This window comes from Kogia breviceps, chromosome 2 (genome assembly GCF_026419965.1).
Source record: "Kogia breviceps isolate mKogBre1 chromosome 2, mKogBre1 haplotype 1, whole genome shotgun sequence".
NCBI lineage: Eukaryota > Metazoa > Chordata > Mammalia > Artiodactyla > Physeteridae > Kogia > Kogia breviceps.
The window spans coordinates 71,623,952-71,640,034 of NC_081311.1; the positions used below are offsets into that span (position 1 = coordinate 71,623,952).

At 44.6% G+C, this 16,083-nt stretch overlaps 1 protein-coding gene across 4 annotated transcripts in view; it reads right to left on the bottom strand.

The window, feature by feature from the left end:
- Nucleotides 1–15,023, bottom strand: part of ARID5B (AT-rich interaction domain 5B) — a 189,658-nt gene extending 174,635 nt beyond the window's left edge. Inside the window, exons 1-2 of one of the 4 annotated variants that reach the window (XM_059055278.2) lie at nucleotides 14,546–15,023; nucleotides 13,871–14,125 (exon numbers count right to left, since the gene is read on the bottom strand). In XM_059055278.2, coding sequence (XP_058911261.1) covers nucleotides 13,871–14,125; nucleotides 14,546–14,566 — 276 coding nt within the window. In that variant the 5' untranslated portion in view covers nucleotides 14,567–15,023. Of the gene's footprint in view, nucleotides 1–12,225; nucleotides 12,370–12,645; nucleotides 12,703–13,870; nucleotides 14,126–14,545 lie in introns of those variants that run through there. The other 3 variants (XM_067025539.1, XM_059055279.2, XM_067025540.1) reach the window with 3 other exon arrangements.
- Between the last annotated feature and the right edge of the window lie 1,060 nt (nucleotides 15,024–16,083).

Here is a 16,083-nt window from a genome sequence, read left to right on the forward strand (position 1 = left end):
CAGTCAGTACATATGCACGTGTGGTTCTACCAAGCTTTGAGACTATGAGCTTATATTCTAAACAGAAAGAAAAAGCACACACGTGAAATTATTACTCAGCACTGCCTCTAGGTTCAAGTCCAACCTGACCAGCCAGACAACCCGAGGTCTGGCCTCAGTCTACCTCATTGACAACCACAGCCCCTGCTCCTCTGCCGAATGCAGACCACATCCAATACTGGCAAGTCCTGCCTTCCTACTTGCCTATGGCTTCTTCTGCCAAGGATTTCCCCTTCTCTCACTCTCACTCCTCAAAAATCTCCACCCAAGAAAGGCCGAAGAATTTTCACGGGTCTGCTCACAAGCCCCCTCCGGCAGGGCGCCTTCAGCATGGCTCCAGGCCCCCCTCCCCACTCATACACTCCCTTCTTCCCACATCTTGACCCCTGTGCCCTTCCTGACTGTGGGCCCCAGCTGGCACGTCCGTCCATTCCTTCCATCCCTCCAGACTCTGGAGCTCTGGCCGGAGAAAATGGTGAGGGCTTTATCCACCGGGCTGCCTGGCCTCCTCCCTTTGCTGCCCGGCCTCCTCCCTTTGCTGCCCCTTTAGGACTAATAGGTTCCTTTTGCTTCATTACAGAAAATGGGCCAAATGTGAGAAAGTTTTCAAAACCGTAATAGTCCAAAGCTTTCCTCCAGAGAGTGCAAGGTGGCAGCCCGTGGGCCACATCTAGACTGAAGACACGTTGCGTTTGGCCCACAGTGTTTTTTTTTTTTTTTTAATTGCATGGAACTGCCAACTAAAACCACACAACAATCTGGCTTTCTGGCACGTCTCTTGAAGAAATGGAAAGATATGGCAACACCAAATGACACTGAGGCCCACAACGTTCGACAGGACCTGAGGGGCAACATCCCGACGAGTCACATGCTCCCCGGTTCTCCCAAGCATCACTCTGTCTCCCAGCCTGGCTCCATCCACTTTGGCCTCCCTGCCCGGCCCACACCTGTGCCTCTGCTCAGGGCTCCCTTCTCTCCTCGTCAGTGGAAGACATCACAGACGAGGTGGTTTTTGAACAGAATACAGCAGTTGTGCTATTTTACTTCACAGAGAAAAACCTCAGCAAATTTTACACCCCTCCTCGGATACAACCCCTAATTCCTCCACCTGTCAGCAGGACAGCACAAGGCGTCTGCCGCCTGTGTTCTGGAATCAAGACGGCTCGAGCTCCCATTCAGTCTCTGTCATTTACCTGATGAGTGAACTTAGAAACCTGGACAGGTTACCTAGCCTCTCAGGTTGCCCTCCTGCAAAATGAGATGACCCTAGAACCTACCTCATAGTACTATGGTTGTAAGGAGTAAAAGAAGGTCCATGTGAAGCTGTTGGCACCTAGTTTTACTACCAACTTTATTAAAATCATTTTAGACCAGGGGTCAGGCAAACGTTTACTGTAAAGGGCCAGATGGTTAAACACGTGAGGCTCTGTGCGTCACAGTCTCTGTCGCAACTACTCAGCTCTGCCACGAGAGCGTGAAAGCGGCCAGAGACCATTTGTAAACAGGTGGCTGTGCGTCAATAAAACTTTATTGACAAAAGACGCAGTCGGCCATATTTGGCCTACAGGCCTTAGTTTGCGGCTCCGTTTTCTACTTCTCCACAGCCAACCAGACGATGTAAATCAGATCTGAAAATTCTACGCAGGTGTCTCAATGGGATCTAAAACAGTAGGTGCCTCCAGTGGGCATCTCTAACCTGCTTCCTGGATTCACGAAGATTCGGCTCAGCCCAGAAATCATGCCAAAGGGAGAACGCTCCCACCTCCACATCCTACCAAGAAACCTTTTCCCAATCTTAACTGGAATCTCTTTAGCCCTGAGTCCAAACGCTACTTCTTGCAAAATGCCTCCAGAGACCTTCCTAACAAGATCAGGCACCCCATCATTAGGTCGCTGTATTTTCCCTTCTCCATGCTGACCGCACCACAAAATCACCCATGTATTTAGGATTGTTTGCTTAATCGTGCCTGTGCTCCCGGCCCGGCGAGAAGCCCCACGAAGGCAGGATCGGCCTGGTTTCCTACCTGTCACTCCAGGGCCCAGCACGGCCTGCACACCGACGCTGCTCAGGAGGGAGAGAACCGAAGGGAGGCGCCTGGCTCCTCCCGTGGGCTTGTGGGATTTAAAGAGCCCGTGCAAACACTTTACCGAGCAGGTGCACGGTATTATTACCAAATTACTCGCCTATCAGTCAGCGGCCAATTTGACCGCAAGTTCCCAGACAGCAGGATAGAAGCTTTCAAGAACCATATGCTAAATAAATAGATGAAGCTTTCAAGAACCATATGCTAAATAAATAGATGAAGGACCAAAAGAAACTATTCATAAAGGCTCAGCTAAGGAATAGGTCAGTATATAATGAAAATCCCAATTTTATTTCTCAATATATTCTAAATAGGGCGATATGAAGATCACCTGGCAGAATCGAGAAGCTGGTGTTTTCAATCCTGCCTCTCAGTCTCACTTAGATGTGACCTTGGGCAAATTACTTAACACCTCTTTTGGTCTCAGTTGCCTAGTCTATAAAGTGTGGACATGTCACAATACTACCAACCTTAGAGAATTTCTTTGAGAATTAAATGAGTATTTAATTTATATGTTAATATATTTGCAATGCCTGACACATAATAGCTACTCAATAGAAAAAAAATTAACTTCATTGAAAACACTGTGGGTGAAACTTTTTTTTTTTTTTTTTTTTTTTTGGGTGGTACGTGGGCCTCTCACTGCCGCGGCCTCTCCCGCCGCGGAGCACAGGCTCCGCACGCGCAGGCTCAGCGGCCATGGCTCACAGGCCCAGCCGCTCCGCGGCATGTGGGATCCCCCCGGACCAGGGCACGAACCCGCGTCCACTGCATCAGCAGGCGGACTCTCAACCACTGCGCCACCAGGGAAGCCCCTGTGGGTGAAACTTTTGCAAATGGTTTTGGAAAACAGCAAGTTGGGAAGTTTCCTCTGGGTTGTGCACCTGGAAGAAGGAAGTGTGAATGTGGTTCTAAGACTACAATGTATGGCGATGGGTTTCCTCCATTTTGGATAAATTAATCAACTTACCTTTTCCTTCTTCCTTTAGAGAGTGAGTAATATAAGAACAGAAATCTTTATCTGGGTATTAGTCACTGTGTTCACTGTTATATCCCAGTGCAGAGAACCGGCACATAGTAGGCGCTCAATAAAAATTTCTGAATGAAAGAAACCATCCATGAATATCAGACGGTAGCAGAAATGCCAATTCTGTTTATATCACCAAGAATGCTTTTCTTGAGTCACTATAAATATCCCTATCAGAGGGCCCTCCTGGCTCCAGGAAAGAATTTGGAAATGAAGGTAATCAAGGTGAGATCCAGAGGGGACCCTGAGTATCAAAGCCTCGTTTCTGTGTAATCACTCACCCTTTGGTAAGTATATCTCCATTAGAATAAAAACCATACACTCCATTAGTGACTTTATAAAAGTGATCTCCCACAGAGGCACCAACTACTGGTGTCACTGGAACGGCCCGCCTGAACACACCCTTGGGGAAGACTTGCCTACTCTCCTCAGACTATAACCTCAAGAGAGCAGCCCTTCCCCAAAGCAGCAGACCACTGTGCTTGAGGGACTGGGTTCTGGTTCTACTTGTCACCCACTAGCTCTGAGCACATGCCCAAGATTTTTCTGAGCCTTAGTCTCTGCATCTATTAAATAGAGGGGGCTGGACTTGTTCTCTTGAATATCCTGTGAGTCTATTAAAATGTCCATGGCACATCAGCCAGGAGCCATTTTCTGAGATAACCATGGCAGTCTTCCTGGTCATCATTGATCAACTCTGCCAAGAGCTGTCTGGCCAGTCCCGCCTACAAGCACACATATCTGATGGCAGAAGCAGAGGGCCTGGCTGCACCCATGGACAGGCTATCGCTCCAGCCAGGAGAAGGTCTCAGAACATCAGAACAGCCTACTCTGCATTGGACGGCTTCACCGCACGTCAGAGGCCCTCATTCCACAAGGCACATTTCCAATCAGAACGTTGCCAAAGTTGGGTCGTTACAGAAGAGAAACCACTAAACCTGGGCCCGTCACTGAGGAAAGTCTGAGGACAAGGTAACGAATGAGAACATTTTGATTCCCTGGTACAATAGCTGGCTAGTTTGCTTTTTTCCCAATGGTACTCGGAGCTGAGCTCAAACTAGATGATGGCAAGCAAAGCTGGGAGTAAAGGGAAAACAGTATACTGTCGAAATGATTTCCATCTCCAATGTTCCACAGGGAGCTTGGAGCAGGCCTAGTGACAAGTCACTGGATGGTAACTTGGCCTGTTATCTCTGTAGTATGCAAGGCTTCCTTTGTGAGAAGAACACACACACACACACACACACAACTCCATATATACATATCTGTATATACATACACACACACTTTAATATGTATGTATGTGTACATATTTTTAAACACATTCGTCCTTTAAGAACACACAGAATTATCGAGATTAAATTATTCGCACTTACTACTTTGTCTCCAGTAATACCGTGTTCTTTTGTGCTGGTAAAACAACATGTGCTTTAATTAGCAAATATCTGTAAATAATTTATTTGCTTTCAAATACAACAGAACAATGGGGTCGATTTTCACATACATTTGCCCAGCACACATGCTGGGTCTTAAGCCAGACTCTCCCATTGTTCAATAACGACATCAAGCTGTCCAATTCTTGCTGCCCTCCGTGTTGAAGGGGTGGAATAGGGGGCTAGAAACCCAAGTTCCTTCCAGAAGCCACATCCCATTTTGCAAGACCCTAGAAGGCAAGCACATAGCACTGTCCAGTCCAAGAGACAACAAACTCTTATGACCTCCAACCCCGGAGCCCTCTACGAGGAACATGGAAGAGTGCCAGAGCAAAGGGCATTGGAGTAATGGCTGCTGGATGCAGGCGCTCTGCTGCCCCCAACAGTGTGAACCCCAAAACATAAGGCACAGAGTGTGAGGCCCGCGAATCACAAAACCTCATCTAGGCTCTGCAGGGTTAAAACTCGGCGCTGCGCGTGCAGTGCAAAGAAAGACGTTAAATCAAATGAGAATGACTGCTCTAGGACTGGAGGCACTATTATTTTGAATAAGATTGAAAAGGCCAGAAAAAGCAATTCAAAAACATTTCAATTATGTATTTCCCAGAACTACATCTTTGAGCAACTAATGCAAATGTTACCACCACAGTAAAACTTCTTCCCACGTAAAAGCATATAAAGCAGGTTAAACAGCATATACTTTATATATCATATGCATACTTTTGACTACTAATAAAAAATTCAAAATCTATGTATGCTTTACTCTCCTAAGCAATACAGTAATTATGATTAAAGGACAGGCAGCACAAAAAGAGCCAATTTATCTTACTCATGCCCAGGAATACTATTGTGTAACTAAGCAACTAAAGACAAAATATGGTCTAATTAATTCACTCCTATGCTTATTTAAAAGACACAATTAGAACATTTTTATTTTCCAGCCTGCACAGTAGCTCAACATGCTTGAGGGTGTACAAAGCAAAGCCTATTATTCTCAAAGACAAGAGTTTAATGTTTAGTGCCACTGATCCGGCTTGGAACTCAACTCTGGGAAGGAGGGGTGTGCGTCACAGCCCAGGTGCGCCGGAGTCATGAGGAAGGAAAGGTGGGGAGAGGGGAGATGGTTATGGGGCCACCAGACTGACGAGCAACACGTGGTTTCTAGCCCCAGGTTTTCTCTCTCTTCAAGGATGGAGATGGGACCCTGAACTTGATGTTCACGTGTGTAAGGACACCCACCACTGTGCGTCGATTCATACAGCCACAGAGATCCTACAGAAAACTCATGCGGTTAAACCACACGTCCTAGTCTGTGTGATAAATGTCAAATATCCATCTTTAACGCTGTTAACAGCGCGTCTGATTTTAAAAGCAAGATTAATTTACGCAAGTGTGTACTGGAGACTGATGCCATTAGCATGACTCTAAAGCACCCTTTCAAGAGTCATCATCATCTGCACGTTTGAAATGTGTTGTCAGTACGGGTGCTCACAGTCCAGGATGTGAGCCATGCTCTGTGAAGGCCAAGGCCCAGGTTCGAATCTCCAGGAAGCCAGCAAGGATCATGGTGCGGCTAGAAAAAGCCATCCTCGGGCGAGGGCAGATTTTTCAAGAAATGCAGGAATCCGTGACCACATTTCTGAGAGGCGAATGAATCCTTAAGCCAACAATCAATAAATTTATTTTAAATTTATTTAAAAGCCAAGCCAACGGGTAATCACCAGCTACAATACTATTCCGAGTAGAAGATGGCAAATATCCAACCACCCTGGCTATAAAAAATGACAAGCAAATCCATCTGATTCCAGCAATTATATTCTGGATATTGGTTAAAACTAGACTTTGATAAATGAGCCTGAGTCATGTATCACTAGATGCCACTATGAACAATGGTATGCTTTATTAATAACTAACAGCAAAGTATTTACATGTTATGGACTCGTGCACTTCATAAAAATAACATTTCCTTAGTATGTGCCTGACACTCTAAATGTCTAGACAGGTTTTAATTGATTACTGTTTTGACTTGCTATCAAACATGTGGCCTCGTCAAGACCATCAGTCTGAAAAACATGCTATTTCGCCAGAACTGCCAACCAACACTCAGGTGAGAAGTGACTCCTCTTCCCTGAAGTCCCATCTTTCCACAGACTGCCACCCCAAAGCCCTGACTTTTTTTCTTTTTAAACAACCTTTATTTATTTATTTTTAACACTTTTTTTTTTTTTTTTTTTTTTTTTTTTTTGCCATCCCGTGCAGCTTGTGGGATCCTAGTTCCCCAACCAGGGATTGAACCCAGGCCCTTGGCAGTGAAAGCTCAGAGTCCAAACCGCTGGACCACCAGGGAATCCCCCCCCCCAAACCCTGACTTTTTATGGGCTGATGGCTGAAGACTGGAAAGACGCTCAAAAAGATAGAGATGCTGGCTCTCGCCTGATCATTCAGTCCCAAATAGTCACTAATTCCTTTGGCGAGTTCTCCTAAAAAAAAAAAAACAACAAAAAAAACCTTTGCGTGTTTTCACAGCCTATGGTGCAAAATGATAAGGATTTTAGAAGAGAAAGAAATGTGAGGTAGGCTGCCGGAGCTGGCCCACAGGTGAGTGACCCTCTCTGCCAGAAAGAAAGCAATTGGGCCAAGCTTAAAGAAAGCAGGCTGTGGGAAGGCAGTCATTTTAATCATGTCATTCAGTCACTCAGTAGATACTTGACGAATGCACTGACTGCTGTGGGGAGACCCAGTGGTGAGTAAGGCACAACCCTCTGCTTCTGAGAACAGCGCTGCAGTGCGGAGGAGGAGAGGGAGTGACAAGCACAGGAAAAGCGCACAGATAACCATTCCAGGAAGCACCATGTGAAAACTACCTGGGAGATTAAAACCAAACACTGGACTGTAAGCCCCCTGAGGGCAGGGGTACTTGTCTGTCTTGTTCAATGCTGGATGTCGGGGCCTAGAACAGGCTCTGGCACAAAACAGGTGCTCTATAAATATGCACGGAGTAAATAAGACCCCAAAGGTGAAGACACTACTTCATAGTTTCCGGAAAGATTGCGAAAGGCTGCAAATAAATAGCGACCTTAGTTCATCTCCACTTTAACTAAGGGATGCAGATAAGAGTCTGACAGCTTGTCTGTGGCCAGCGTCTGTCTACGGGGGTAAACGGAGAGTGTTTTGAGGGCTGGGCCATTCTCCTGTATCTCGGTACCCCACTGTCCAGCACCCAGCAGGTCTGCAATCAGCAGCTGAGCAGCTGAACACGCGCCTGTTCCAAAACCATATAGATGGTGACCCTTCCTTCGAAAACGTATTGCACTTACTGTCAGTACAATTCACCCATGTGTTACATCTCATATTGCTTTCACATTTTTTAAAAACGTGTGTTGATCTCATCTCTCTATCAAGATTGATAAGCTTCCTGAGAAAAAAAGCCACATCATGAATTGTTTCACATCCATCTCTGTACCTAGCACAGCACGGAGCACACAGTTAGCACTCAGCAAGTAGCTTTTATTAACTCAAGATAGATGCAACCAGCATTGGCTGGAATTGGGAACTTAACCATACAAAACACAACTTAGTATACATTCTACTGATTCTCAAATTTTAACATCCTAGGCTCAATGCTGAAACAGAATTTTGTACATGTAAAGGTTTTTGACATATTAATGTTAAAGTATTTCTTCTATTACTGGATCTTGCTCCAAAGCCAAGTAAGAAAGACAAAAAGGTACACAGTCACATTCCTTATTTCAGATCAACTCCATAGGGCAGGGGTCAGCAAACTTTTTCTGTAAAGGGCCAAAGAGTAAATATTTTCCACTGTGTGGGCCATATGGTCACTGTCACAACCATTCAACTCTGACACTGTAGCCTGAGAGCAGCTATAAACAATACATAAACAGTCTATGTTCCAGTAAAACTTTATTTACAAAAGCAGACAGTGGGCCAGATTTGGCCCTTTGGCCTTAGTTTGCTGATACTTGTCACAGTCCAATAAACTCTCTCCATGTAAGTCATTAGTTCTCACGCTAGTTCTAAAGGGCCTCCTAGGGAGAGAGTAAAGATATTCCTTCTCTTAGCTTAAGATCATTACTAAAAATAAACGCGAACTATTATAACAGCATCCATCATTTGCTGAGCTCGCATGTATAGGTACGAGGCTAGTTGCCAGGACCTTTTCATTATTATTACTAATTCTCTTGGCAAAGTAGAAACCATTAAATCCATTTGACAGATGAAGAAACTGAGGCTTAGAAAAGTTAAAGAAATTGTGCAAGGCTACTGAGGACACTGAAGAGATCTCAGAAACTTCTAAAAAAAAGAAATCAGCTCATGGAAACAGACCAGAGACCCAGTGAGTGGCCACCCACAGGCAGAGCAAGGCCAGTCCAGCACCTCCTGAATTTCAGAATGTGTCTGTGATATGATCAGGTGATCTAAAAAATCCTGCTGATCCAGTTGACAGCATATTTCAATACTAAAATGTAGATCCTTAAGGAGCCTTTTATAATGGCAACACAGCTAAATCCACCATATGGATGAAAGCCAGCCTGATCTGGGGGCACCTGAATTGGCTATATGTTCTAGTAAACTAACCTAGATGCCTCCCTCTCACAGAGAAAAGCTTTCTTTAGGAAGGTCCACGGTAGTGGTCTCAAACTTTAACGAGAACAATAATACTAATATTAATGATAATAATAATGAGTCAACCATTACTGGAGACTCTACTATGTGCCCACCTCAGTTGTAAGCACTTTACATGTATTAACTCCTTTAATCCTTAAAATAATCCTGGGAAGTAGGTACCATATTTCCATTTTACAGATGAGAAAACCGAGGCACAGAGTTTAAAACTCACCCAAGATCCACACAGCTAGATCAAGACTATTTAAAATGCAGAACCCTGGACCCCAATTCCAGAGATTCTAAATAAATTAATTCCAGTAGGGGCTCGTGAATATGCATTTTTGACAATTTTTGACTGGATAGTGAGGCTGATGACAGTCAAACCACTGTTAGATACCCTGGCTGCATACTAGAATCTGTAATGCCCAGATATGCTTGATATTGACTCCCTGACATCACTGACTTACTCATCCACACTCACTGTTGCACGGGACCAGCCAGCTTTCTTGTAGAATCCAGCCCATGATCCAGTCAGGCTGAAATCCAACCTTGTACATCCAACCTATTTTTAAGAGCGTATATTGCCTAGAGATTAAGCACTTGGCAATCTGAAAATGAATGTAATCAGAAGTTACCCAGTAACAGAACCAATTACCCGCCTACTTTGCCATTTTCCTCCTCTGAAGAGCTACTGGCTGAATATGGCAATTGTAGGTAATTACTGAAGACACTTAACTCCCTGCATATGGCCCTGCTCTTCACTTTCATAATAATTCAAGACAGTATCATGATTAGGCCCAGAAGCCTCCACACAGACATAAAAGTTATCATGTTTCTTACTTATAGATTAAGAATATCTAAAATAAAGACCCCCATAATCATAACTCTTTTCTATTTAATTTACAGTTATAAAGTAATTTTGCCCATAATAATGCCTCTTGATATTTATAACAATCCCCAGTCAGCCTTACTATTGTTCCCATTTTGCAGCTGAAGAAACTGAGGTTCAGAGTGTTTACAGTCATCCAAGGTCAAACAAATAGTAAGTTGTAGAATCAAGATGTGACTCTCTGGAATGCTTTTCCTCCACACCAGCTGCCAGCACTGTTAAGTACGTGTAGGCAGCAGTGATATAAACAGGCCAGACATTATCCTAATTATTTAAACTAGTAATAAATTGTTAATGATTATTAATAATGGTATTAAAATGTAACTGTTATTGTTCTATGACACTGGCTAGGATTAACTGAACTTTATAGAATAAGGATGATTCTGCTACCTAAATATCTGGTGACCTTTAGCAAAGCTGACTAGTCATAGTTCTAAAATGTACAAGGAACTACCCACATTTAGTACACACTTCTGGAATATAATATGATGTATTCAAGCTCTAGTTTCAAGGGTAGGTTTCAGCGGGAAGATAAAGCAACCCTAAAGCTTAAGAAGGCCTAGGTTCTAGCCGGCGACCTTTGACAAACCACATAAACTCTTCAAGCCTCTGTCTCCATCTATAAAATGGGCATACGAAGTCCTGCCTTATCTAGCCTGATACAATTAATGCAAAGATCAAAAAGAAAATTTCCCTCCCCTACCAAAAAAAAAAAATGTCCTCTGCAGATCATAGCAAACCACACAGGGACGCTACTTCTAATCTCGCACAATGATAATTTTCCTGTTTTTAGAACTGATGTCTTTATATTTCAAGAAATCATAAAAAGACAGAATGGAATGGTGCTCTTAAACCAAAAAAGCATACGGAGTCCTGGCTGTCCTTTCGAAATGGATGCTGATGTCAGCTCAATCAAGAAATTATTAGCCTCCATTTGGTTCCTTTAAATAAACTGTACTGGCTGATTAAATGTGCTGAACATTTTCTCCAAGGCACAGTACACATCACCACGAAACCTTTCTCTTTCAGTTATTCATTGCAAATGGCAAATGCGTCATTCAAAACAATTTAAAATCAATAATAAAATCATTTCACTGTATATAAACAAGTTAACAGAGTAAGAGAAAACAAAGCAAATGTCTTAATGAGAGGGCCCTGTTGCCCCCTCTAGGTGCCAGCAGTAAATGCTGGTTTCTGCAGGCTCTCCTCCAGAGGAGACTGCTGCTGCTATTCTGCTAATGAATGACTATCTTGGGCCAGGGGGGAAATGACATCACCAGGGTGGAAAACCGATCTGCACTGGGAAACTTTCTACCTGCTTTACATTTGTCATAATTATTTTGCACAATGTAGCCTGTATTTGCATAATTTTGAGGCGTGTCATTATCTCAATTGAAAATTGTTTTAATATGGCTGAATAATTCACAATGACATCAGCCAAAGTCCTAATGAAATATACAACTATAATCATACAGCTAATTACCAGCCGTGTTAGCATTAAAAAACAAATCATGCATAATATTAGACGATGTATATGCAGCTGAGGAATATAAATAGAGCCATCTCCCTCTCCAAACCCCCTAGAGTTTACTTTTAAATGGCAAGATTAATTTTCTCAGGTATGGCTCATATAGCAGTGACGAAACGCAAAGATCATTAAAATGGTTCGCTTACATTTCCCCATAATGAATAAATTTTTTAAAAAAATCGTGTATTTAAACATATATCTATTCACTGTCATTAGTTCTACCAGATGGAACCTTCGGCTAATATTTCTTTTATTCTTAAATCAGAATTTACTATTTAATTACACAACAGAAATTAAAACTGGACCAAGTGGGGTCAATTCAGGGTCTTTAAAAAATATTCCGCTTTCAACGGAAGAAAAAAAAAAAAAGAGCGTGGCCACAAAATATCCCATAAAACACTGAATAATTTCCTTCTGGGTTCAGTCAGAAGTCTATTAGGCACCAGCTCTTTTCTGGATATTTAATCCTTCCCTTTTCCAGATCACAGGCCATGTTGAAGTAATAAATTTGAAAAGCAAATAATAAGAAATCAGGAGGGGGAGGGGAAGGCAGACAGCTGCGCAGGAAAGTTGGGTCGGGGGAGGGGGCCGAGCCAAACCTTGGGCGGTGCAAAGAGCTCAACCTGTTGGTAGGCTGCAGGATTTTTCACAGCATTTCCAAACAACACCTTTGTAAAATTGCCGGCAGACGTCGGGAAAGGTGAACGTTTAAAACCCAGAGCTGGCCGGGAGGGCGGAGGGGAGGGCGTGTGGGTTGGGAGAGGTGTTCGGGAGGAGGGAGGGGCTTATTTCCGAAGAGGCTGATCCGAGGGCGAACGTTTTGACGAACTCCGGTAATTAACCGGCGTAGACCACTGACGGGTATCTCGATCCCAGCGAGAAGGAGTGAACTGGAGGTGCCGAAAGTACCATCAACTCCACCAGACCAAGGAATTCTGGAAGGACTGGCGGGCAGCTTCGAGCTCCGGGATGAGTTAAACGGGGAACCATTCACTTAACAAAAAGGTCCTTACACCTACCTCGACAGCTCGAAAGCCTGGCACAGAGCTAGCTGCCCTCAGAAGTCTGAGTTTGATTGCCCTGCTCTCGCTTGGGCAACACAAAGCCTTGCCAGGCGGCCGCGCGCCCTCCCGCCGCGCCGCAGGCACAGCCTCCCCAAAACACTTCCCCCGGTAGGTACCAGGGCGCTGAGGTCGGTCAGCTGACGAGGGGAGCCCGCAGAAATGCGGTCACATATGAAATGACAGAGCCGAATAGGGGCGGCCGCCCCGGCGACCGGTGACAGCGGGCTCACCTCGGGCGTCCTGCCTGGAGCGCGGCGAGAGCCCCCGCGGCCGCCCAGGAACGTGCCGGGGAGGCTCTGTCCCTCTCCACCCTCCCCAGGAGCGCCGTCTGGGCACGGAGGACTCCGGACCCGCAGGGCCAGGGGGCGAGCACACACCTCTCTGCCCTTCCCTCCCCCGTCCGCGTCCCACACATCCCCAAAGATCGCGCTGGAAGGCGTCCACTTTGCGTGGAGTAATTGAAAACTAGAACATCAAATGGCTCGTCCGGGGGGAGGGGGTGGGGACGAGAGATAGTTGTTAATGCTTAACGTGTTTGTGCCGGTTACACGACCGCTTTGAAATCCGCCCGGGCAGATCTGCAAGTTATTTGAATGTATTATTCCAGTACCTGTCATTTATCACTTTATTCAACACGTCTTTGCCAACTCAATAGCTTTTGATCTCACTCTGCCTCCATTTCGTAATTTCCGCCCTCTTAAACATATCAAATACTTACTTAAAAAAAAAAAAAGAAAAGAAAAACGGGAACAATATCGAAACCCACCGAAAGAAATCCACCCATCCCCTACCGAGCCAGACGCGAAGGTAAATTTTCAAAAGGCAAAAAATATAAAAAGCATGTGATGTTCAAGCGGCAATAGCAGGATCACACACACACACACACACACACACACACACACACACACACACACACACACATCCTTCAACAAAACCCTTCTCGAACAAGTTATTTGATCTTGACTAAAATCAGCAGTTGGATCTTCTTTGTAAAGCTGACAGCCAAACTCTGACAATGGCAAAATACTCGAGCCCCAGCTAGTGGCGCTACCCCTTTAAAAAAGAAGTCGATCCTGCTCGCCTGCAGAAGTGAATACAGTATTTTCAAGCTTGCCCTGTAATAAGCATTACTACGGGAAAAAATAATAAAGAAAGAGAGAGGGAGATATAAGTTTACCACCTCGCCATGGTCGCTATTTCTGCCCTGGGGAGTGTCTTCTGGGAGGAAATAAAGTTTAGAGCTGGATAAAAGTTGCCGGCTGGTCCTCTCTTCCCACAACAGCTGGAGCTCCGCTATGCAAATCGGATCCTTTGGCGTACATCTTACAAAGAAAAAGTCGCCAAGGGACAAAATTCTTGGTTTGCCTTCAAGGTGGAATTGAAAAGCCTTGTAGAAAATGTAAGGTCCGTGCAAGCCACACGGTGAGCCGACCCACTGCAGGGGAAAAAAAGCACCAAATAAATAATGTAGCCATCAGAGCACAAACGTCTATTCCCAGACACATTTACACACAGACATCCACACTCTTAATACAGAAGAGCCAAAGATATAAAGCTGGGTGGAAAAAATAATAGAACCCACACAAATTTTCTGCCTCCCTTAAAAAAAAAAAAAAGACTCCGGGCCCCCCACCTCTCCCTACGTCTCCATCTGAGGCGGTAAAATTACATTATGTATGTATGATCACTGCAGGGATTTTTTTAAACAATAAAAATGATTTGGGGGGATGCAGAGGGTAAAAGTTTGGTGAAAAGTTTGTGGGGGGTGTGGGTGGGTGCAGAGGTGTGGGTGAGCCGGGGGGCTGGGGGGTGCCGGGGGGTGCCGGGATCGGAGGAGCGGAGGAGAGCGAAATACCTGGAGTGAGTTGGGCTCCATCTCGACGTTCTGAATTGATTGAACTCAACATTCTCTCCAAACTTGTTGGCTTGAATGGATTGCATCAGGTCCTGGCAGGGAAAAACATTCTCTGCCTTCAGCCGGCGTAATGTCTCAATATAAAACTAAGCTCTCGTCTCCCCCTCGGCACCAAAATGATTAAAAATGTGTCCTAATATTTCTCTGACGACTCAATTTTCAGTTCCTGTCAAAAATGTGTAGGTTTCCTTCCAAACGTGGGTTGATCAAATTCATAATCGGCAGAAAGGCTCCGTCCGATCTCGGCGGGAAGAGGATGGATCAAGGCAAAAAACAGATAGGAAAGTCTGTAAAAATAAATTCTGCCCTAAAAGTGTGTGAAGATGAGATCTCCCTCTTCCCAATCTCCCTTGTCTAGAGGTTTCATTTGATGAGATTTTTGGAGGAGACGAGAGCTAGCGAGCTCCGCTGTGCATCTGACAGGACCTGCTTGTATATGTCTAATATAAAGAACATTTCCTGCAGAGATTCCGGGGCGCTGCTCCTCTTTCTAATGCTCCTTAGCAGATTTGCTGTTATTAGACATGTAGATTTGTTTGATAGTTAAATTACGCTTCCTCACTGCCATGTTTTCGAGAACTAATCTGTTAAATTATCTTTTGATGCCTATTTACATGGAAGGGAAAAGTGGGTTATCGATTATATAAACATATAAATATTAATGTATTTGTTCGCTTCGCAAAAAAAATACTCAGCAAAAAAAAAAAAAAAGAACAGAAAGACAAGTGAGCAGCGCACACACATCTCAAGATTTTGCAAACAATATTGAACGGACAGCGACTGCATTTAGGGACTGGAACAATAAACGATGCATGATAAATCAATAAATGCGAGCAGCGAGTCTGCTCGGAATATGAATTCAGGCTCCCGGTTCTGCGTGTGCATTCTTTAATTTTGAAGTATATACACTAGTACGTGTTTACAATGCTGATGGACGCCAAGGGCGCTCTCAAATGATAATGTGTTTATATAACCCAGCGCTACAGGAATAATATACCGGCTACTCCCCCACCCCCAACCCCTCCCCCCGCCAAAAAGGGAGAGGAGCTTCCTCAATAATAGTTTGAAACTGAAAAAAATCCATTTGCAAACTAGTTAAATACAACCAGAAATTAAGCTGTTGAAAACCGGGGGCATGAACCGTAAGACAATAAAGGCTTTAAATGTGTATATTTATTGTTCTGGAGCCCTGGAGCATTGCGAGGTTTGCATGCATGGCTATTATGCAAACACAGAGAAACTTAAGAGCGACAGAACAAGGAACAGGCAGAGACTGCAAAGCCCTCGCTCGCTCCGACCCAGCTGCCGGTCCTCCGCCAGGCTACATTGCATTTTCGCAGTGTGGATGTAAAATGGTGTACTCGCTTCCCCCACGCTCCCCCATCCCCTTCCCCGCCCTCCTCCCACTCCTTTCAGTGTTACACCCACCCACCCTCCTCCGATTTTAGTATATTGGCACCAATCTTTCCAAAGTGGGT